At 41.3% G+C, this 26572-nt stretch overlaps 1 protein-coding gene across 1 annotated transcript; it reads left to right on the plus strand.

Annotated features, from left to right (window-relative positions):
• Window positions 1-12614: 12614 nt before the first annotated feature.
• Window positions 12615-23270, plus strand: LOC137265668 (ventral anterior homeobox 2-like). Its single transcript, XM_067801099.1, has 3 exons — window positions 12615-13111; window positions 21393-21580; window positions 21969-23270. The coding sequence occupies exons 1-3, from the start codon at window positions 12964-12966 to the stop codon at window positions 22179-22181; spliced, it is 549 nt and encodes a 182-aa protein (XP_067657200.1). The 5' UTR covers window positions 12615-12963; the 3' UTR covers window positions 22182-23270.
• The last annotated feature ends 3302 nt before the right edge of the window (window positions 23271-26572 follow it).

The raw sequence follows: 26572 nt of genomic DNA on the forward strand, positions 1-26572 counted from the left end.
CCATACACATGCACCACGCTGTATTCCCATACACATTCACCACGCTGTATCCTCATACACATGCACCACGCTGTATCCTCATACACATGCACCACGCTGTATCCTCATACACATGCACCACGCTGTATCCTCATACACACGCACCACGCTGTATCCCCATACACATGCACCACGCTGTATCCCCATACACATTCACCACGCTGTATCCCCATACACATTCACCACGCTGTATCCCCATACACATGCACCACGCTGTATCCCCATACACATGCACCACGCTGTATCCTCATACACATGCACCACGCTGTATCCCCATACACATGCACCACGCTGTATCCCCATACACATGCACCACGCTGTATCCCCATACACATGCACCACGCTGTATCCCCATACACATTCACCACGCTGTATCCCCATACACATGCACCACGCTGTATCCCCATACACATGCACCACGCTGTATCCTCATACACATGCACCACGCTGTATCCCCATACACATGCACCACGCTGTATCCCCATACACATGCACCACGCTGTATCCCCATACACATGCACCACGCTGTATCCCCATACACATGCACCACGCTGTATCCTCATACACACGCACCACGCTGTATCCCCATATACATTCACCACGCTGTATCCTCATACACATGCACCACGCTGTATCCTCATACACATGCACCACGCTGTATCCCCATACACATGCACCACGCTGTATCCCCATACACATGCACCACGCTGTATTCCCATACACATTCACCACGCTGTATCCCCATACACATGCACCACGCTGTATCCTCATACACATGCACCACGCTGTATCCCCATACACATGCACCACGCTGTATCCCCATACACATTCACCACGCTGTATCCCCATACACATGCACCACGCTGTATCCCCATACACATGCACCACGCTGTATCCTCATACACATGCACCACGCTGTATCCCCATACACATGCACCACGCTGTATCCCCATACACATGCACCACGCTGTATCCCCATACACATGCACCACGCTGTATCCCCATACACATTCACCACGCTGTATCCCCATACACATTCACCACGCTGTATCCCCATACACATTCACCACGCTGTATCCCCATACACATGCACCACGCTGTATCCCCATACACATGCACCACGCTGTATCCTCATACACATGCACCACGCTGTATCCCCATACACATGCACCACGCTGTATCCCCATACACATGCACCACGCTGTATTCCCATACACATGCACCACGCTGTATCCCCATACACACGCACCACGCTGTATCCTCATACACACGCACCACGCTGTATCCCCATACACATTCACCACGCTGTATCCCCATATACACGGACCACGCTGTATCCCCATACACATGCACCACGCTGTATCCCCATACACACTCACCACGCTGTATCCCCATACACATGCACCACTCTGTATCCCCATACACATGCACCACGCTGTATCCTCATACACATGCACCACGCTGTATCCTCATACACATGCACCACGCTGTATCCCCATATACACGCACCACGCTGTATCCCCATACACACGCACCACGCTGTATCCCCATACACATGCACCACGCTGCATCCTCATACACATTCACCACGCTGTATCCCCATACACATGCACCACGCTGTATCCCCATACACATGCACCACGCTGTATCCCCATATACATGCACCACGCTGCATCCTCATACACATGCACCACGCTGTATCCTCATACACATGCACCACGCTGTATCCTCATACACATTCACCACGCTGTATCCTCATACACACGCACCACGCTGTATCCCCATACACACGCACCACGCTGTATCCCCATACACATGCACCACGCTGTATCCTCATACACATGCACCACGCTGTATCCTCATACACATGCACCACGCTGTATCCTCATACACACGCACCACGCTGTATCCCCATACACATGCACCACGCTGTATCCCCATATACACGCACCACGCTGTATCCCCATACACACGCACCACGCTGTATCCTCATACACACGCACCACGCTGTATCCCCATACACATGCACCACGCTGTATCCCCATACACATTCACCACGCTGTATCCTCATACACATGCGACACGCTGTATCCCCATACACATGCACCACACTGTATCCCCATACACATGCACCACGCTGTATCCTCATACACATTCACCACGCTGTATCCCCATACACATGCACCACGCTGTATCCTCATACACATGCACCACGCTGTATCCTCATACACATGCACCACGCTGTATCCCCATACACATGCACCACGCTGTATCCCCATACACATGCACCACGCTGTATCCCCATACACATGCACCACGCTGTATCCCCATATACACGCACCACGCTGCATCCCCATACACATGCACCACGCTGCATCCTCATACACATGCGACACGCTGTATCCTCATACACATGCACCACGCTGTATCCCCATACACATGCACCACGCTGTATCCCCATATACACGCACCACGCTGTATCCCCATACACATTCACCACGCTGTATCCCCATACACATGCACCACTCTGTATCCCCATACACATGCACCACGCTGTATCCTCATACACATGCACCACGCTGTATCCCCATACACATGCACCACGCTGTATCCCCATACACATGCACCACGCTGTATCCTCATACACATTCACCACGCTGTATCCCCATACACATGCACCACGCTGTATCCTCATACACATGCACCACGCTGTATCCTCATACACATGCACCACGCTGTATCCCCATACACATGCACCACGCTGTATCCCCATACACATGCACCACGCTGTATCCCCATACACATGCACCACGCTGTATCCCCATATACACGCACCACGCTGCATCCCCATACACATGCACCACGCTGCATCCTCATACACATGCGACACGCTGTATCCTCATACACATGCACCACGCTGTATCCCCATACACATGCACCACGCTGTATCCCCATATACATGCACCACGCTGTATCCCCATACACATTCACCACGCTGTATCCCCATACACATGCACCACTCTGTATCCCCATACACATGCACCACGCTGTATCCTCATACACATGCACCACGCTGTATCCCCATACACATGCACCACGCTGTATCCCCATATACACGCACCACGCTGTATCCCCATACACATGCACCACGCTGCATCCTCATACACATTCACCACGCTGTATCCCCATACACATGCACCACGCTGTATCCCCATACACATGCACCACGCTGTATCCCCATATACACGCACCACGCTGTATCCCCATACACATGCACCACGCTGTATCCCCATACACATTCACCACGCTGTATCCCCATACACATGCACCACTCTGTATCCCCATACACATGCACCACGCTGTATCCTCATACACATGCACCACGCTGTATCCCTATACACATGCACCACGCTGTATCCCCATACACATGCATGGGGTGCCATTCTTGATTTTGACGGTTTCAAGAAGGTCAGTAAATCACAGTAGACCATTGCTGTTGAGAATCATCTTTCATCACACAGTGTTTGCTTCTAGTCGTTTCTTCGGTTTGTTTGAAAGTGCAAATAGGACACATGCAATTTTCACGCCATGTACCAATCATTTTTCAAAAACAGCTATGGTCATAAGACAGTGCAAGTGGTGATGCACTCGCAAAGCATTTATTATTATGATATCAATAAATGTTATGCGTTCCATTCATTGAAATAGGTTCAATTGTTCTTTGCCTAACGCCACACTCAACAACATTCCACCAATGTGACTGCCATATGTAAATAATCGAGTCTCAACATACAGCGATCAACATGACGAGCACAATCAGGTAACATGAGCGAGTCTGACCACCTAACCAAGACCTTCAGAGATGGTGACAAATCATCTCTTAACAAATTATTTAACATTTATCAAAACTTTCAACCATTTATGCTTGTGAAGAATGAGACTGGTGAATAAGAACAAACCGGTTATGTAATTATTCAGTGATTCCTGATTTTTCATTTTTCCTTCTGAAAAAATATCAAAACAACAGTCGCATAGGAGAATAAGGACCCCATTGGAAAAAGTAATTGCCAAACATTGTTATCTTATATTGATTTAAATTGACGCTTTCCTGCGTCACAATGTGATACATTAGAACTACACATGTTATCATGAACCTTTGTCCAGAATATTACATATTTGGTATTGTCGTATAAAACGGAGAACAATACAAGTACTTAATTCATGCAGGATTTCGCATTCTCATCTATAGTACCCATGGATCAAATGTAAGTATTTTATATCAACAATGGTTTGTAACTGCATCAATAAAGCGCTTCGTTCAGGTTGATCCTGATCAGGAAGTCTACCAAACACCCCTTAGGCTAAAGTGAAATGTTTGTCGGACATCGGCGCGTCACTTTTATTTGTGCCCGAAACATTATTTTATTGCCATTTAAAAAAATAATTTTGACTTTGCCGCGTCCCGATCATCCGTTTGTCCACTCTAAGAAGGATTGTCTGTAAGGGCGAGTGTGACTGAATCTACAACTCATTAACACGTGCTAAACCTTCCAAACTGTATTTCTTAGAGAGAGAAAAAATAAAAATAACTTCCTCCCTTGTCACCTTTTTTTAAATCCAAAATTGAAAAAGAAAGTCATACCGCCCTTTGATTTTTAATGCAGCCTTATAAAAATTGTAATTTCGACAGGAATAAGCGATTTCGCATTGCTGGGCATGTTTGTAAATGTCTGGACAATGCATGAGGAACAGTTTTACCATCTTCTGTCAGCTATACGCTGGTGTATACAGTGACTATCATACACATGGAAAACATGCACCATACATCCTCATTTCGTCCAAAAATACCCACATGATGGAAGTTGATTCAGGGTTAACGACTTGTACACTTGCTGGAGCATATTCCTCGGCCCGGAGTCCCTGGTCTTGCTCTAACGCCAGATATCACCCTGTAAAGAGTGACATAGGGTTTACTAAGACATAATCTCTATAAGCTATATAGTCACTGGTCGTTGGGTTTTCAGTTATTTATATCGTGGTGAAAACCAGATGGCACAAGATCCATAACGCTCAATGATGACACGGTACGTACATGCAAGAGAAGATGATTGTGATAACATCTTTAGTATGGGTGCTTAAAACACTATCAACTAGTAATATAACTTCAAGTGCATGCCAAAGACGTTCAAAGGCACGGCAGTTGTTAAGTGAAATAAAACACCCGAACAAGTGAGTGAGTGAGTTTAGTTTTACGCCTCACTCTGCAGTATTCCAGGTATATGGCGTTAGTCTGTAAATAATCGAGTCCGGAGCAGACAATCCAGTGATCAGCATCATGAGCATCATCTTCGCAACTGGGACCCGATGACATGTGTCAACCAAGTCAGACCTGACCACCCGATCCTGTTAGTCGCCTCTTATGACAAGCATAGTCGCCTTTTATGACAAGCATGGGTTGCTGAAGGCCAATTCTACGCCGGGACCTTCACAAGTAAACGCACATACAAGCTGGCGAAGGACAACAATGCATACTGTATGAATGGTTGCCGTGAAAACCACCGATGTGATGTTAGCATGGAGTCATTCACTAGCCATCGATATCTACATAACCAGAAACCCAGTTCTAATTCAAACCAACATGGGATGTGTTCATACAGCAACAGGTGGCCTGTCTCCCAGCGCCTTCACGAACCACATAAAACGAGCGTAATGTACTTAATAATTGCTAGTTCGATATCATAATTCAATACAACCGTAAGACGTGCATTACATACTACTCGGTTCAACACTACTTTGAGGATTGTTTCCTAGTTTTGTATGAACATATCAGACTAGGACCAACTTAATTCAGGTCACGTGGAATGAACGGGAAGATTTTTAAGGCGCGGAAGTAGGTGCCACTGGGTGTGGCATTTGGATTATGTAGTATCACTGAAAAGTCTATAAGCTGTCGATTGATCCACCCTGCGGGTTTGAGAGCATTGAAAATGAGGAGGTCTGGAATCCGAGGTTGCCTTGGCTTGGGAACTATACTGTACGTCTTAGCGTGTTTTATATTCTATCATTATACACAGCATCCCAGCGGACAGAAAGGCTACCCAGATCGGTCACCCTTCCAGCTGACGGGCAACTGTTCCGAGGATCCGGCCAGTCGACGACCGAATAGTGTGTATGCCAGTTTGACAGAGGACGTTTTCCTCTATTCGGCCTTCTTTGACGGAAGACTTGACACGGCGTATATACGTTTGCTGGGCATTAATAATCGTATGAAGAACAAAACGAAACTTTGGTGCCATTTTGTTTCAGATGTTGCACGTGGGGTTATGATGCATCACGTGACCAGTGTGACTGATTATGAAATGTGTGAGAGTCATGATTATAATTTTGCAGGATGGATATGGTCTTGCGTTGTGCCGGAAGTGTACACTGTCCAAGGGAGACAACCGTGCCATGTGCGTGTAGGTTTATCAGAGGATGTTTGGTCATCTCCTAATGTAGATTTGTCTATACTGGGCACGCGAACCCGAATGAAGGAGCCACGATTTGATTTCACTGTGTGCGTGCCACCATTATTCGGCAGCATCACTGTTCATGATATTGTTCAATTTGTTGAAGTCTCGCGTATCCTTGGAGCTAATCATTTTGTTTTCTATAATCTCGACACGCCACAAGATGTGCAGGCCACCTTGAACTATTACAAGTCAATGGGACTCGTGTCTGTGTTTCCATGGAAGATTCCATTCAATTCAGTCACCATCAATCGCAAACAAAACATTTGGTATCATGGGCAATCGATTGCTGCGAATGACTGTCTGTACAGGCATATGTTTTCAACAAAATATATTATTTTCAATGATCTGGACGAATTTCTAGTTCCTCGTGACCCGGATATAATGTCATGGAAGGACTTAACAACGAAACTCTTCAGATCCGGCTTGTGTGGTATCAGTTTTGAACGAATCCTGTTCAGTATAAACAAACTGAATAACGTTTCCAAACTCAGGATGACAGTGTTTAATGCCCTAGGCAGGCGGAAATCTCCTCCAAAACCGACTTCACTGAGAAAAGTGATGGTGGAGCCATCTAAGGTGTTTGAAATGGGGATCCACCACATAAGTCGGCCATGGCCCGACGTTGCCAACTATCGCGTCGGCCATATCACTCCGGACAAAGCATTTATTCATCATTATCGACAGAAAAAACCCATCCGCAAGGAGCGGAAACTTAAGTTACAGAGCGGAATGGTAAATGACACGTTGTTGTTTGACAAATATGGATATGTTATTTTTGAGAAATATAAGAATGCCTTCAGAAAAATTAAGAAAATGGATGGTATAAAAATCTTGTCAAGCATCATTCTTCCTTAATTTGAATATTTATTATATGTTCGTAAAATTGTATCAGTGAAGGGTGAAAGGTGAATTGAATCTATTCAGTCCAGCAAAGTGTCCTTTGTTGCAATTGTCAAAGTGCGTTGACATCCGTTTACTGCCATATCATTATTTAAACAGGCCTCATGAACTTCTCATAATGTTTAATATAAACTACCATCGTCATATTGATGTCAAGAAATAAATATTGAACTGAAAACAAGGCAATGTTGAAACAGTTTCTCTTCTTTCAACCGTTCACCCGAACAGGTGTTGCTCCGACAACAAAGCCTCACCGGGGTACGGCATGTCGCAATATCTCGCCGGAATGGCGCATGTCGCACTGTGCCCACTTCAGGCGAAGCCCTTTACCAATTGTTTGTTTGTAACAGTCTCGGTCCGACTAATTCGAGCAGATTCTTTCCAAAGAAGTCATTGTCTGAATATTTACAGATCCTTCGGGGGGTCTCATTAACTCTGTATTCTTTCTCGATCACTTTGATTGACCAGTCGGAACCCCTCTGTGACGCGATGATGGAATAATCAACGTTATTAAGCCATCGTAAAGGGATCAGTCCTGCTGCCCCGACCCCTCCGTCTGACATGCCCGGGGGTTGGGGGCGGGGCGGAACATGGCGAGAAATAACTATGACATTACCGATGCAGATCAGGTGCCCATTTGACGACGATGAAACCTTTAATTTCCGTCATTCTGAACGCTGAATTAAGCACATGAGTCCTCCAAGGGAGAAATCATTGTTCTCAATAAATCGTGTTATTGTGACCGTATAATTACTGTTTAGGGGTAGACAAATTGGCTAAATATAGACGGGGTGACGAACACTCTCCATCCTCTCCAGTCACGGACAATTACACAACTACATCGTGGTTGAGGAGACGTGTTACAAATGTCCTCGTATAACGTGGCCATCGTCACTGACGTTGAGCATCTGTCTCGTGCAATTACGTCACAGCATTACGCAGTGAAACCGTCACCCATCTGTGATACGCCGTGGCTTGTTTGGCTGTGGATTAATTTAGGCAATTTAACAAAGTAGTAAAATAGAAGCCTTAAACTGCCAGATACAGGGCGAATAATTTCAATGTTATAATCGCTACACCTTTAGTTTGTGTATTACAGTATCATAGGTAATTAGCGTCAATAGTCCTGAATAGTAGTTGAATATTAATCAGTAACTGTTTGCTTTAATTGTAATATATCTATCATATTATTTTATACTATCGACATATTGTTATGTGACATGGATATATGATTACCCGCATGGACACATGTATTAAACCTGTCCGGATGTCTTGTGTGTTAATCTGGGTACATTTAATGACGATCAACGAGTTCACACACTCACCTGTTATAAACTGGACATGTGTGTTGTAAGGGTCTCGGACAAACGAGACCCGCTACTTCCGTATATGTACATATGACGAATAGCATAATCAAAACAAGAACAGCAATTGACATACACAGTTACAAGTCCAGATCATGATCAGACTCGAGTGTATGAAAGGATCGCTGAAAACAGGACTAATGGCACCACACCTACCACTTACACAGATCCCATAAAATCATAGTTGATGAATGTATCCCAAAGTCCTCTGATGGGGATTATTTTAATAAAGATTCGGGAGCTTCCACAAACTCCTAAACATACACAAGACACTGCTGCAGGAACTGATAACATATAGCATCAACTCATGAAGGCCTTACAGAATAGTTTTAGAAAGGTAAAATATTTTTTAAAAGTATTTTGACGTCAGTGGAATTTCCTGCTTCATGGCTTGAAGCGATAAGAGTCCAATTCCTTACCCTGGACACGTGACTATGCCAATCTTTCAAATTATCGACAAATTTTACTAACTACCTGCGCTTGCAAAACAACGGAAAGCATGATCAGTATTTGATTAGTTTGGCATCTGGAAACCAATAATCTACTTACTAGTATACAGTGTTGTTTATGTAAGAAACAGAAATAGAGATATACATGATTTAGCATGACAAACTATGAAATACTTACCCAAGGCCCTTCACTTCCTCTAGGTGTTCAGGTTTCATTATGTTAATATACACGGATTCATATAGAAACCAGTTTGGTTGTATTTCATGACAGCTTTTAAATTAAATGAGCATTATTATTAATCATATGGAAGACCCAGAAGTGGTCAGTATAAAGGAGAGTCGTGCATTGCCATAATGGACAGTACAACCATTCATTCTTCGTAACTGGCCAATATTGGTCAGTTCTGAGACTGTCATGACGTTCATGCAGGTCACGACCCTACTGCTGACACATGACCGCATGTATGGGTAGGATTTGCAGATACCGGTAGCGTCGACTTAGAAGTGACATAACAACGCATGGTTCGGATTTACAACTTCTTTAACATTTACAACACCACATTTCTGGGCAACTTCTTGCCCTTGCATCCGGTGAAACGTCCATCAACCTGATGAAGGATCAAGAGCAAGCCCTGACAAGTCGTGTTGTAAATACTAGTATTTAAGAAGTTGTAAATCCATACCATACATTGTCATGCTACAGTCCAACTTCTACATGCCTATCTGGCTTGGAAGTGTTCATTTTCACCTGACAACATTTTTAGATTATCATAACTGACAGAACTGAACAAAACTTAAATATTTCCAAGAACTCTCAGTTTCAGCAATACATGTCTCGTAATTTTACCTTGAAACTAGCACAAATACTGCTATTTCCAAGTGAGGAGAACTTTTTTGTAACAAACGTCTAATTCGTTTCTTATGATTGACTATAGCAGTCAAGACGATGCAACTATACTGGAACATTTCCAGAACCATGAGAAGTATCTGCCTACATCCAGGTCCATCTCACTCTTCCACCTATGTCAAGGGCACGCGGTTATGAATTAGTAATCCTTACATAACGTGTCTGCGCTATTTCTTTCTCCATCATCATATATAATTCACAATCGTATAGCGTCTGTGATACCACAATACCTCCATGTTACCATACAACACCTGGCAATGGTGTTAGAGATTTCACGCCATGTATATGCACACAGTGATTAAACATTAGAAGTACAGAAAAAAACTCAGCATGTGATAAGCGGGTAGTGTGTCGCTCCGAACACCTCTCGTGTGGTCACCCTGGGTAGCCTGTCGCACCAGACACCTCTCCTGTGGCCACCCCGGGTAGTGTTTCAACCACAAAACCCTTTGATGGCGGCGTTCCCTGAGCCAACCAAAGCAACGGGTGGTACTTTCCGCGTACGTCTTCATACACAACAGGTGTGAGGTATGTGTTTGACTGCACCCTGATGGGCAAACACGGGTCAGGGGGTGAAACATTTTATATGGACCTTCCGAAAACTGATACCATCGTCTTGCATTATACGAGCTGTTTACCTGTTTCCCCTCTTTCTCTCTCTATCTCTACCACTCGGATAAACATTGTTTGCATATCAAATTGTCATTGCCATGTACGAACCGCCATATAACTATCACATCGCTGTATACGGCTTTAACCGACAAACATAACAGTAACTTAAGGTTAGAATAATAATTCAGCAATGAGGATTGATTGTGAAGAACACAAGAGTTTTATATTGTCTCTGGCCACTTTTTGATGTTTTAGTGTGCGTTATACTTATTGCCTTTGACATTAACACGGTCAAGTAGTTACACTGTCTCGGTTGAATGAACTGTTACAATCGGTGAATTACATATTTATAATAGTTTATTTAACTGCAAATCAGACACTTGACCCCCTGCAACTGCTACAAGCTCATCTCAGAGAAGTATGTGGGAAGCATTTCTTGAAGACGCCGAGTAGAAACTGTTTTAAGACTAAATTAAAACCAGCGCACCGATGTCACTTGTCCACACAAAAGTCTGCGATATCATAGGATTAGAAATCATGATTTTTTTTCAAAAGCCACATGACGCTATCGGAAACAGGGCCTATCATTCTATTTTGAACGCACAGTGAGCAAGAGTGCTAACAATCAAAGACGGGTACAAGTCTTCCAAGAAGACCATGCTTACCGGCCTCTGGCAATCCAACTGACGGGGTCGCTGAGCGGTATTGGAGCTGAAACATGACCTATGACAATGTTTGTTATTGTTAAATTCCAAATATTTTTCTTCTGCTGTTTAAGATTATTAACTGTTCTGACATATTACATGACCTGCCTCAAGTTAAGATCAATGTGTGAATGGAAAGTGTCATGGCGTCGCCCATTTGTTACCATTCTTAATGAATCTGTTTCAGTTTGTGGAGACAGGTAATCCTAAAACCACCTCAACTAGCTTGCCACAATACGGGACACGCTAACTGATGTCATATAGGAATATATGAAAAGTGATTATCTCTTTAGCAGATGTCAGCATGGAGATTGTTGATGAATGCACCCTGTGCCTGTCTCTGCTATCTACTATTGTATGTCTGTCACATGCCGACATTCGATCTTATCGCACGACAGCCGCGCCACTAATCCTAGCATCAACATCGTGCGGTAGATCAACCCAGTGGTCTCCCTTTAGCAATTACCGTCTCTTCAGCAATAGCAAGCAGAGACGAAGATGTGATATAATCAGTGAAACTTTTATTCGAGCAGGTAAATCATGTTTTCTACCCGTACCGGCCTAAATATACCGTCTCGTCACTGTCGCGCTGTGTCAAAACGGTTCCGGTGTGTACTCTCGTAGAATAGCGCGTTGGCAGTCGTGACACACCAAGATCGTATCAATGGTGCTCAGAGCGGAGTGTTTTGTTCAAGGCCAGCCACTCGGAAACCATGCACCAACGACAACATTCATAAACTAAAGAGAATAAACTGTCTGAGCCCTATGAAGATGTCAAAGGAAGATAGTTCTTTGTCAGTGACTCGTATGTAGGTATAGCCATGACATCAAATATTTAATCAGAAATCTTCTCAATTTAGATGTGAAAAATCATTCACAGTTGATATGCATGTTTTCAATCTTAGAATCTGAAGGTAAAAATTTGAGGATATGTCACGTGACCTAGAAGTAGCTAAAACGTTGATAGACTCGGCATGGGGGACCTCCTTACCTTCTCTAATCAAAACGTAAAACTAGCTATTGTTATTTATTCCATTCAAAGATCCTCTTTTACGTCCAAACACTTAACATTGAGTCGAGCCAATCGCTCTATTGTGGAGGTACCCCGCTGGCCTATTGTACAGGGTTGTATTAAAGAGTGGCCTGTTACCGTCATTTCTCCACTGCGTCCCACAAATCCACCAAAAGACACCTCCCTCCATTCCCTCGTCAACAGCTGATAGACGTAACGTTGTTTATAGCGACGTCGACAACGACGACAAAGCGCCTCCAAAGTTGTTGGCAGATGAGGTGTTGACGATTTGACAAATAGTCTCAGTGTGCCATGCTATAACACGGGGGAAGATTGGCAGTTATCACAAGCATCCTGGAATATCCGCCGCTGTCAACATTCACAGATAGCCCTTGTGACGAGAACGTGTCAAATTGACAATTACAGGTGTAAGGTGGAACTAAATTAAGGAGGTCATTTTATGCATGCGGCTGGACTCTCGCGTCATCTCCTCTGCCGTGATGATGGACAGTGGTCAGTCACAGTGGGGCCGCACCATGAACATCGGCACCAACGGCACTGCACACGTTGCGGGGACCTACCCAACATATTGCCAGAAGCTCACCGTCAAAGGTAGGATACAATTCGATGAGTTCGAATAATAATCTTATCAATGGATTTAATACACATGAAGGAATTCCATAGTAAATGATTATTAATCATAAGCGATGCAAGCCATGCTTGCTTTTTGTTCAAGCTTTACAGTCAGTGTTTGGATGGATTAAATAGAACAATACATCACATTTTAAAGGATAGCTGCCCGTATTTTGTTTTCACAACAGAATAATATTCTTTGCGTAGAAATTAACACGGATTTCAGTCAACACTAGAGATGGGAATATACATACAAGTCTCGAACATATATACATATATATATTTTTTTTAGTACGGAATAATTAGGAACAATTACTTGATATTCTAGATGGAGCACGTGATCTATTGTGACGTAACATAATTCATACTGATTTGTCATAATGGTACTTTTAAAAGTATTTTTTTATGCTTTTCTGTTGGGACTGAACTGGACTATTATTGATTAATTTTGTAATAAGGAGGTGATGCAGTGTACGTGTAATATACACCGGAATGACTCCTGTTGGGTGTCATCTCAGCTTCAAGAAACATGACATTAGTACACTGAGAAATATATCGCTATTCAAAACTCTCCAAACTTGTTAGTGCTCCCGTTCCACTTATCCAAACATGTAAGCTATACGTTCTATGATGTGTTTCCATATTCAACAATTGCGCAAAAGCTGAAATAATAGTGACAGATTTCAGAAACACATTTTTCGTGATATTTAATACATAGTGTACATCATACTCATATAAGGGATGTCCATTTTGTTCCAAAGTCAGTGTGTATGTTGAGGACAATCAGGTCACAGAACTCGGAGCCAGTTACACTGAGGCCAATGTGGTGGTATACTAGTGTGTTTATGTCAGACAATCATAATAAAGGTCTATTTTCTCCAGCCCATCTGGATTACTCTCCGTTTAACTCGGCCCCTTGTCAGCCAAATGATAAGAGTAAACGCAATAATGTAAGCTTTATGTAGTAAACAAGCAGTTGTTATCCATGAAGATATATGTATACTTGTTTATTCGTTAACTTCAAAGATGCCAATGAGACAATGGGATGTTAAATATTTTTATTTACTGTCCAGAAAGTAAATTTAATTTTACTTTCTGGAGATAAAAGTCAATGTGACATTCAGTTGTGACATACATTAAGTAAGTAAGTATAAGCAGATATTGGGTAGATGAAGTCATGACCATTCATTTACTCCAATACTAGATCCCAATGTTCCATAATTGAAACATTTGATAAAGTGGTTAGTGTGAAGTGATATTATATATCTTCACATAACGGGACTAATGACTACACTGAACTGAAATATCTCAAGGTGGAAAATGTACATAAATTGCTTGCATATGAAGATCACATATTTCAATGTTTTGAGAAAAAAACCCAAAAACACTCTTTATGGGAACGTTTCAGGGAAATACTGTCATCCGTCCATTACGATGACGCTTTGTGGATGCATGGTCATAAGATGTGATCGGTACACATTGCATTTATTGACACTGTCACATATATGACGAGAAGAAATAAAACATCAGTGAAAACTAATACCCAATCTCAGAAACAGATTCACGGGTCAAATAGCTGTGAATCATTTTTCGGAAAAATTCGACTTATTCCTGACCGGTTGAAAATGAATTGTACACGATGCCAGTTTATTTTCCATTCTATAGTAATGAATACCTTATTACTGCATTATTTTATAAATAGTAATTTATCATTTAACCATTTATATGGACTTTTGTTCCTTCAATATGTTCCCCAGAAAACGATGTAAATGGCTCATTAAAAATCGAAAAGTTAATTGAATTAATTCGTTATCAAAAGTTGTTTTTCAGCAAATGAAAAGAAAAAAACATTCGTCCACTTCAACATCTGCCGCTTGCGCACGTTGAATAAGGGATGAGGGGGCTAACAAACTCTCAACTTGCATTAGATCAACAATCGTCTAAATCAATAAACTAACGACTGCGTAATTACCTTTGATGATTTACAAAGGGTTGTTAAAACAGTTGCTTTGAAACCAGGTGAAATCTGTTTTTTCTTCTCGGCTTGGTGTTGACTGGGGTTTGATTTCTCTCTAACTGACGCAGCTGAGTGCCTTATATGAGAAAGGAGTACGTGTAGGTACTGGAGACACACAAAACTGGGAAGGCATCGGATTCAGGGGTTCATTTTTTTTAAAATCGCTTGCCCTGTGGCAAGTGACTTCAAGTTACTTGTTCTGACTAATTTTTCACTTGTCCTGATTATTAGGACATAATCATGATGATGTAAATGCGAAAGAACAAATGAACATGGTATGTGGTGTTAGTGTTTACTGGACATTTTATCGAGATGTGATAAATAGCAAAGAAAGGTAACACTACTTTATTATCCCTTTGAAATTAATAGCTACATTTTGAGCAGACACGACATGAAATCCAAGTTTATTTGCAGTTTGATAAGTGGAAATTATCTTTTAGCCCACGGTCAAGTAAGATGCTATATCCGATTGCCCGAAATGAAAACTGACTTGTCCCGGGCGTCGGGCAATGGGATTTTAAAAATCCCCTGGTATTTAAGTATTAGTATGTGATTTCTTCAAGAATGATCAATATGTGAATCATAATCATGCGTTTATCAGGAATATGATCACGATTCCACGTTGGTCATCCATTGCCGTGACATCTCAATATTTCGACCACCACATACTTACAATTCCAATATTTTCCATTAAATTGTGTTTAGGTTTTGTTTGAGGAAAGTGATATATAGCACTACCGGTAAGGGAGGACATGCGTACCTTTTGTGCGACCACTTTGTGTCATCTGTGTCATTTTCAGTGATCGAATCATCTAATATTCCGCGCAGTTTTGCCTTTCACGCCAGATGGAATCTGTGTCGGAAAACATTTGAGACTATATGTATATGCAGACTATATGTATATGCAGACTATATGTATATGCAGACTATATGTATATGCAGACTATATGTATATGTTAGCTAACTTTAGATATTAAAGGAGGAGACGCGAACACTGTGTAAAGTTCGTTTGAGGAATACAACATTTTCAAAAATTATATCTAACATTATGTTAACATCTGAACATGATCATGTTTTTCATTGTATTTCATTTTCAAACGCACATGTTCTTACAATATTAAGGTATGATTGTTTCCGCGTTATCTAACACTCATCCCCGATTCCTACAATGATCAGACAATATTTGAATTGACTCGGTTAACTGATTGATTTGACGGTCTCTACAGCATTATACAATATTTGATAATTCATGCAATGCCCACTGTTTTTGTACAGAACCATTCTATATACACGTAATTCGACTTGTATACTGCCCATTAAAAGTTTAGACTCACAAGTAACAATGTCAACTATTCTTAACTAGATTTTGCAAAACATTCCATTCTGTTTAAAGTTACTGTTTACACAAGAACTGATTTCTTGCAAAACAACTTCGTAACGCTGAAAAGATCATTGTCATAAGTTCAGTAAATGAGAAAAATCAGTTAAAATTCTGAACAGAAAATTCTTTTCACCAAAACTCATCTATTCACATGCACGACATGCAGTTCAGCTAAAGTTTAGCTTTAGTCACGTGTAACATGATCCTCGTGCAGTTCATCTACATAAGGTTTTTCAGTTGGTTTTTCAGGTGGAGAAATTCAGTTTCGATGTAACCGCATATTTATGTGAATTTACCTCTTCTGCCAAAACATATATCCTGCCGAACAATGTACATGTGTCTATTTGGGACAGTTTACATATACTTTCCTGTGTTTCTTGTTCGAGTGAAATGTGCTCTGCCTTTGCATGTGTTTGTCACACGTGCTGTCGACTGGTCCTGTCGCTAGCACCTCGTTTCACGACAAGCTGATCGTGATTACAAAACACAGATATAGTTGGAGTCGTTCAATAGACTGATTCTAGCAGTGTTCATATGATGTGGGAAAGCTTTGTCCCTAACATTTGAGGATTTACCTCAGATAACTGCCTTGAACCTACCTTGAAGCGCACACATTGGTAATATTTCTTTTTGTGTGGCGTTTTAGAAGCTGGAAAGTACAATAGAACACAATTGGGGATAAAAAGCACAAAGAAAAGTACAGCAGTATTCATAAAAAAAATCAATAAACCGTGAATTCATGCAGCTTCCTTGATTACATTTTGTACTGTTTGCAATCATTTGACACTGTAGGTGGAGTAACACCATGCAACCATGTGTAATGATGAACATGCCGACATAATCCCGGGAGACTTTACAAGGGTGCATGGCTGCTGACTTAACCCGGTTCTCATTCAAGGGAATAAACTATTGTTCAAACTACATTTTTCATCGTGTATATTAATAGTATTACGCATAATGTTATATGTGATGTGTGCCATATAAGAAGTTCAGTATTCTTGTACAATGCATACAAATTAACAATTTCTGGTCCCTGACATGAGCGGCAATTAAGTAAGGCATGGAGCTGTTAGTGTCGGTTGGTTACCTCACCATACTCAGTTAAATAAGCCGCCAGTATGTACCAGCATCAGCGTTGAACAACATTCAGTCAGTCATTAATGACAACTCATTATACCCAGGTGCAGATCACACTGACATTAATTATAAACACTAACACTGGTACTTGTTTCCAAACGTTTGGCCTGTAGTCGATGTAGTGCCAAGCACCAGTGTATACAACGTGTTGTAAACGGAGAATTCCGGTTATAATAGTTCCATGTTAGCATGGCTGTAAGATGATCACACAGTGCAGTTCAAATGGTATCTTCTGATAAAGATATTTCTCAAACAACGATATGAGAAGTTAACATATCCTATTTGAACAAATTTGTCTAAAACGGTTTATATAAAAATTGACAAAAGGCTTGCTGAGAGCTACTATTCAATAGAAAGGGAGAGTTCAGGTAGTTTACACACTGTACATTGAAAAAAGCAGCGTGAGTAGACGTCCGCCCTATCTTGCATGGGATGTAAATACATCTTTGTCAAAATTTTGCAAACAAGTCATAATTATTGACGGTATGTTGATTTTTTTATTTTAGTAATACACTTGATCGTTTCGTAGCTGCAATCTCTAGAATAGATGCCCAGTCAAACAGTGGCTTCCTGTTTAAATAACTGACTTGAAATTATGTATGGGTACAATAAATCTTCTGTTAAAGTGGCTATATTCGTTGAACTTGAATGATAGTATTCAATAGGCGTTGTTTGTGTATAAAATGTATAACAAGTAAGTACAGCCACGTCCGCAGTTCCATTCCAAAGAAGCTTAAGCTTTGTATGTTGTCGTGTTAAAAAATGAGAACGAATTATAGATATTGAAAACTTAAACAAACCCTCTGTGTTTGTGTAAATGTTATGATGCACTGAATCAATATTGTTCTATATACGTGAAACGTTCACTCTATTTTTCTGTTCGAGTTTTGTAATCTTTTTTTTTTCATTTGTCAGTTCAGCATTCGAAATTTGGCATGATAGATTAACTACGAACGTATATGTTGAACTCATGGCAATAATCTTTTCAAAGTTATGTAATTGTTTTACAGTGCATCAGTTCATACGTAAATAATACCTGTAAACAGTGTAAAATATTGAGAACAACTGAGTGAAGTAAGTGGGTACATTTACACTTGTGAGTGGAAACATGATGGGTAGTATATATTAACATGGAAGAATAGGATGGCAATTTACCTTTAGGGTTTGTCTTGTTGGATGTTTCAGAACTTATCTTAAATGGGGTTTTTTTTGTTTTGGTGTTTTCTGTTACGATGAGCTTTTTTGCTCATTTCTTAAATGCGACACACATTGGGAGCCCAGTTTACTTCGGTGAAGGTGCCGATGTGATAGAACGCCATTACCTCTAACATGTCTTCAAGTCACTAACAACACCAAACTAACACTGTCATTATAAAATTTCCTTTAAAATAAAGACGAAAATATAGACGTTTCTATGTTGTTTGGAAACTTGGAGTGGTTGTCAACTATTGAACCTGTCTTTCCGGCATGAATTATCCACGTCAGTAATGTGTACCTCCTGTCACAGCTTCCTGAAAACCAGATGTTCTTTGCCATAAAATCAACCCTTTTGACAGCTTAAGATAAGGATATGATTTCAAAAATAATTAACTCCAATTTAATGAATCATGGCATCTCGCATTAATACCGACACTAACAGGAAATTTCAATTTTGTTTCTTGTAGAATACACATTACTCACCATTTTGTAAACCGGATTGTCAAATTGATAATGACACGTCTTTTGTCAAACAGCAGATACTGTCTGCCTGTGACTAGGCTATTATTCTCTTATTTTCTATAATCAGTCAGCCTATTATCACCCATAATTACCAGATTTAACTGATAATAAGGATATCTCAATTTGTTCAGTTTCTCACCCCAAACATCAGTGTTCCGAAACCGCACTATTCATTCATCTTCAGTTGTCTCCCTTTGATAGATGTTGAAATACTCATTATTTCAACTTTTGTTGCTTTATGTTGGGGGGCCATGTAGCAATTAATTCATATTGAAATATTAATTTATACGCATTTTATTACTAACGAGGTGTCAGGTTGTCAAACTCGAAAAGCGTTTGAAAGTTTGATTTTTTCCACAAAATGTAGGAAGGATCTGCATCAGTTCGTTCTTTTCTAAGAAAGGAAAAGTGACAGGTTTTGTAACGACCCCTGTACGTTATGCTTTAGTAACACAACCGCGAGAAATCGGGCTCCACGAGATGACGGGCTTACAAAATGTTTACTCACAAAAAGATTGGTGACACGGCCCCAACTCAATAATTAACTCAGCGGGACAGAGGAGCGTAGAAAGTGCCTCCCTCAGCGACGGGCTAATTATCCGTTATGAAGACGAAGACTCGAGATAGACCAGTTACAATTACACTAACTAAATGTTTTATAATAGCAGTTGTCGGGCGAATGCAATAAACGAAACGTCTAGAATCGCTGGTTTTGTTGCAAAGGTTTACTGTCGACCGTCGAACCTCGTCCATAGTGTTTCGGTGGAGTTCGATTGAGGCTTGAGTACAAACGATGTTGATGGCGGTTTGATGGATATTGTTTGTTAGCATTGTGAAAAAATCTCTGTGGGTGAAGAGCAGAGGCTTTGAATAACTTTGCCACCAGCCTGATGGTTCCAGGAGCCTCGTGCGGATGTTTCAGGCGAATGTTGGACCCATCAAGAGATTATTGTGCATGATGTGAGGATGAAATATTTGATAAAGTGTTCTTTTAATGTTGACAAGAAGGAGAAAGGGGATGGGAAAAAACTGTCATGACAACTCCAATTAGTAAATTCTATTAGTTTGAGGAGGGAAAATTATATAGCAGCGATGTCGATAAAATTACCCTGGTTTCTGTAAGTCATAAGAATTATGGCAGGGTATTTCTGGTGTGCAATATCCTTTGTAATGAATATGATTATGTATTCACCGAGTGCTATTAGTGGCTCAGTTTTCCAGATGGACATCAACAGTGCACATTCCATAAACACCGACATGCAACTGAGTTGTTTATTCTCTGCCTGTATCCCGAAAACAAACATACTGCAATAGTTATTCACTTGATGCTTCAGCCATATCATACATGTCTTCGTAGTTGACGTGCAGGGAGGGAGAGAGACAGCACAGTCAAAGCGTTTGATAATCACACAGAAGGGTTCGATTCTGTTATGGTGATAGGTTAAGCATGTGTCTGTGGTACCTGGCAGTGGTCAACTTCTAGAAGTTGTGTAGAGTCCAAATCATTTATGTTAGAACACATAACAGTGTATTGTAATGAAGAACGCTGAAACGTCACGTCCGAAGACTCAAATATACGATGGTCTATGTGGAGTTTATTCAAGCCCGATCAAATTAGTTTTTTTTCTATATAAGTACTTAAATTACTCCCTTGCACCTCATGCTGGCCGTAAATCCGGTAGTATGGCCACAATTTATTACTTGTTGCATAGACAATTGTTCATGCTTTCAGTCACTAGCTTGTAAGTCACAGACAATTTATTTCATTTGACTTACTTGGCAATGATACAGCTGAAATAGTGCTGATTGGGGCATTATCATTCATACCTTACATAATTCTCAGTAACTTGGTTAAGGACGGTGTTGTTTAAAGTGATAAATTGTTCGTTGGCCACGGTTTGGTTCCATTTCTGGGTTGTGATGTTTCTCCCCGTGATATTCCTACTCTGTTGCTGAAAGAGGCGTACAAGCCAACTCTCAGTCAGTCTCTGCCTCTCTCATAACAGATCCTAACGGCATGGTGAAGGAACTGGTCTTCCCCAAGGCCCTGGACTTGGACCGTCCTAAGAGGGCGAGGACGACATTCTCATCGGAGCAGCTGTACAAGCTGGAACAGGAGTTCCAGAGGAACCAGTACCTTGTAGGCAAGGAGCGGACGGAACTCGCCAAGAGGCTGAAGTTGTCCGAGACTCAGGTAGGAGAAGTGCACAAATTTGTCTTCTTATCTCATGGAATATTTTTATCCTTGGTTCTTTTGTGTTTTGCAACGTCATATCCAGCAATCTATACGACTACTGGGTAATCAAGATATACCTGCACTAAAGAATTTTCTCAAAAATCCCATCTGCTGTTGTTATCATTGATCCTGATTGACTGTCGTGGACACACACCCAATTCAACTACACATTAGCATATTGTGTGGCCAAAGCTGACCACCCGATACTGTTAGTCTCCAGTTATGACAAGCAATTCCAACCAATATCGTGTCATAGCTGTAGATGTGCAGTCTCCAAATGCTTTCAGTTGCTTGGATACCGTCATTAACATTATTATATTAAAATTATGTATTTCTCCCTGTACAGGTGAAGGTGTGGTTCCAGAACCGCCGTACTAAGTACAAGCGGGACCGGGAGCGGGAGGCCGAGGCCAAGGACTCCAAGGCAGAGACTGTAGCTACTCAGAACATTCTTCGACTTTTGCAAGCTACACGCCATTACCCAGTGAACCCCTGCCCCGCCCCAGTCCCGCCGTCTTATCCCTACTTCCAAACGTACTTACACCACGGCTTGTCTTAGGGAAAAGTCCGACAAGATGTTCTATGATGTGCTAAGCGATTCTGATGATATGTTCAAGTGCTAAATGTGTGCTCGGACGGATGACACCATGGTGCTTCAATGCACACAGCTGACTCTCGAAAACGGTTGTCGAAAACATAAAGACATAGATAAAGACAATATGTTGGCGTGGTAAATCGATTTAGATTTACGAAAGCTTAGCTGACAGACGTGTGACTTTCGATGTCTCAGAGGCACATCCCAGCAGGTTCGCTTCGTCCTTGTCCTGAGATGACGAGTCCTGTGGTGATTTGGAGATGAAGATATCGTTTTGCTCAAGTGATAAAGTTACTGTTTCCATGTAACCAATGTACAACGAACTTGATACTAACAGTTGGAGAACAAGACACGCATGTGCTCTAACGCAGAGACAAGTGAGACAAGACAAGTGAGATAATAAACATTGCCAAGTGCTATATCAGTGTAACTGTTAGAATAGTGAGGACATCTATTGTGCTGCGTATGATAATTCTTGCATGAAGGACAGTTCACACCTCGGGCCTAAAGATGGAGCATTTGCTGGGGAAAAGGCTCAGTATATTTTGGACAAGTTTATGCCATCGTTAGTTGTCAGGAAACATCGTTTACTTTCACGGTGGTTTTGGTACTATATCTACTCCTAAGTAACTGATTATAACGTTTCTCCCAGATGTATCGAGTATGTACAGCTACGTGTATGTGCGCGCATGCGTGCGTGAGTATAAGTATGTGCATGTTAGTGTCAACGTGTGTGTAGGTAATACATATAAACCGGGGCTTGTGGTGACGGTTCCTGGAGTTTAGTTTCAATTTATTAAGATCTGGTAATCTTTTGACCACACATGGAGATAAGACGGGTTAATTATCATCTTTTAACGAGTCCTGTTATGAAATTCCTAATACGATGCAGCGTACAGGAGGACTTGAGAAGACAAACACATTGTCCACTATTGTCAAAATAACCACTCGTTACGTTGCACATATCCTTTCATAACAAGTATTTGGATTGTATTACTGCAACATGTTGCCGATGCATATTTGTAAATATCCCACTTAGTAAATAATATTGAATAGTTTGTAGTTGTTGTTGATGCACATTAAAACAGGTGCCCGTTACCAGTTCTTGGATTATGCTCACTGTGTCTGTGTAGATGCTTTTGATTCGGTGCGATAATGACACCCGAATGATGTAATAATATATGACTAGTAATGTGTTCAGTATGGACATATCTTTATATCTACAGCTGATACCGTGAGCGCTCTTTAGTGTCTGATGTGCCCCTTTGATCATGGAAAAATATGACAACTCATCTTTATTTACTATAGGGCCTAGTAATACAATACTTTCCTTGCTTTCCTTGTATTTTGTGATGATAAAATCCATTCCGATCACAAGTGATATTTCTTTATCCGTATTTAAGTTTCTTCGTGTCTCCAGACTTTAGGAATGTAGCTGGCATATTGTTAAAGCCATACTTCCTGACTCACTGGAGTAATATCATTCATCTAAAAGTCATTGTTGTTGTATTTGAATTCAAGTCATTTTGTAATTTAAAGAAAATTCCAGCATCCTATGTAAAAGTGTATATCAGCCTCAAAATGATATTTATGTAAATGAACATTTCAGTGTGATGATAAACCACGTAAATAACTATATATGTAGTTAAAAATAACATCTCTCTCCTTCTCTCTCTCCCTGTCTGTGTCTCTCCCTGTCCCCTCTCCCTCTCTCTCTCACGTTTGATATATTTCATGTTTTATATAATCATCACATTTGCTATAACGAAGCACATATATTTTATAATCATCACAAATCATAGCGTCATGGAAGCATATAACGTTGCGCACTAATTTAACATTAGATGTTACTATATTATCAGTCCCTCCCAGCTCGATTTCGCACCTGTGATTACTGAACACACAGGTGTGTAATGTTTAATTCTACCTGGTGTTGATGAGGGTGACGTGTACCCTAACGGTACAATTCAAAGGTAAAAACATTTAAAGAATGACAAATTACGAGTTATTGATTTCCAATGTATACTGATGAAAATCCTTTTAAAAATATCAGCAAGTGAATTTGTGTCAAAATACAGAGAAGAATACACACTAAGTTGTTAGATAACCTCTGAACCCCCTTCAGTAGTAATTAGTCCATACAATGGGAATTTTCTTTCACAAATATAACTCCCCGTTACCACGAGACGTGAGTGCTGGACATGTTAGGAGCACAAGTGTTGTCTGCATGGACATGAAATTACCAATCTGTACCGCACTCCCAATCTCTTTACACCACTCACCTTTCTTCCCTCTCTTAACCCCACCTCGTAAATGATGGGGGTGAAATAACCACTGTCAAATTCGTCCCCACCCCTCTCCTCCACGTCACTCACTCCATCCCCCAACGAGAACCCGCCTCTACTCTCATCAAATAATTCATTGACTTCATGAAGGGTCCTCAAGAAACCACGCACCTTAGTAACAAACGGCGTTGTTGTTTAGCCCAGATTTACCTCAATGGCTTTTGTTTACGACGAGAATTACATGTGTGTTAAGCTGGAAACATCTGCATTGCTAGACCATGTCAGAGATTGGCCACACACCCTTGAAGCAGTCTAAGGGGAGGGCTTGCGGGGCAAAGGTTTGGGTAAGGCACTCCACACTATCGTCGCATCGAGACACAATGGTTTGACAATACCGTCGATGTCGTTGGTGGTTGAAATGCTATGATGTTGAAAGTGACTGTAGATTGTGGGCAAGTAGTTTAGCAGCATACCCTTGATATTCAGGTTAGATGCTGTTTCACTGTAGAGTCCCCCCAGTGCAAACATATCACCCCGTCAAGACGTTGTGCTGTTTGTCAGGTCGACTCACACGGCTCCTTTTACAAACTATACATTTGTTGAAATGAAAAACCTGCCTTGTGTTTACGAATAAAGAGTGTGAGCATCTTAGTTCCGCATGTTGGTTCCAAACCGCGTTAACAATTATATTATGTCTAACTTTTTTATTTCATTGTGGCGCTCGTACAGGCAAAGTTTGGATTGGGTTTGCCTTATGCACGTTCCCAGCACTGTTTTGTTTCTTCCCAATAGCGAATCTATGATAAAGTATAGCTGACTTTAACACGTGTGTATTGACTGAAGTGCACCAGCATGTTTGCGTCTTGTGATACAGCACCGGAGAGCCGAGCTAATCGACTAATACCCACATTTTATCAATAAGTAAACTATCCGTTATATTCCCGTCAATATATCGACAACCAAATACATCCATATATGTGCTGACACAGCAAGCTTTACAAAGTTATCGTATCCAGTCTGTATCTCTAGTAGACACAGGTAGAGTTATGTCATATAAAAAACCACGGAAATCCTAGTTCTTCATCCCATTTTACTATCTTTTGAGTCAGGACTTATTCGCTGCAGGCAGTGAACGAAAACGGTCTGGTGAAATCGCAGGACAGATGAATTACACAGTACTATGACGTAAATCAAGGCTTTGACTGTTAGAGGCAATGAATCTATTTATGCGTGTGACACATGATGTCTGGAATGTATAATAGAGTGTGTGTAGGATGGTGTAGAGACGTTAGTAGGTATGACACGTGAACGGTGGTGAGTGAGGGTTAGCACGTGTTACAAGTGAAGGGTGGTGTGAGGAGTTTTCTTTGTGCAGAATACCGGGAAATGTTTGTGTGTGTGACACGTAAATTGAGGTTTGTGGAGTTTTGTGTGTGCAGAATAGTAGGGGATGTTCGTGTGTGTGGCATGAGAACTGTAGTGTGTGCAGAATAGCAGGAGATGTTACTATGAGCGGAACGTGAAGTCTCGTATAAGGAATATGTGTGCAGAATGCCGGGAAGTGTTAGTGTGACTCGTGAAGTCTGGTGGGAGGAGTATAATGTGTGCAGAATAGCGGGAAATGTTAGTGTGTGTGGCATGGGAAGTATGGTGTGAGGAGACTAGCGGAAAATGTTAGTGTGTTGTAGTGTGGTTGTGTGTTGCGTGGAACTGCACAGTGATACGTGCTGTATTCTAGGCACGGTATGAGTATTTGAGTGTGGAGAGATGTTTTTGGTGCAGTATTTAAAACAATGTGTATGACAGAAATAGACGTGGCAAAACCCCCTCTACATTCTCTCTGGTAAAGTTTGGTGTCAGAGTATAACTGTGACAACCGTGAGGTGATATCACCGCTGTATGATGTTGTTTGGAAACATATCGAGTCTGGACCACACAATCCAGTGATTTTCATTATGGCATTCAGAACGTTATCAAAATTAACATGTTACATTTGGTATTACACTTCCACATTACCCTAAAATGAACCCTCTCTCAAGGGCGAAGAACCTAACAACCAGCACACAAAGT

The sequence above is a fragment of the Haliotis asinina genome, chromosome 15, assembly GCF_037392515.1.
Source record: "Haliotis asinina isolate JCU_RB_2024 chromosome 15, JCU_Hal_asi_v2, whole genome shotgun sequence".
Lineage (NCBI taxonomy): Eukaryota > Metazoa > Mollusca > Gastropoda > Lepetellida > Haliotidae > Haliotis > Haliotis asinina.

Coding starts and splice junctions, on each gene's coding strand:
- LOC137265668 (XM_067801099.1), top strand. CDS start 12,964: ATGCGGCTGGACTCTCGCGTCATCTCCTCTGCCGTGATGATGGACAGT. Junction 13,112..21,392: donor CCAGAAGCTCACCGTCAAAG/GTAGGATACAAT, acceptor CTCTCATAACAG/ATCCTAACGGCATGGTGAAG. Junction 21,581..21,968: donor TGAAGTTGTCCGAGACTCAG/GTAGGAGAAGTG, acceptor CTCCCTGTACAG/GTGAAGGTGTGGTTCCAGAA.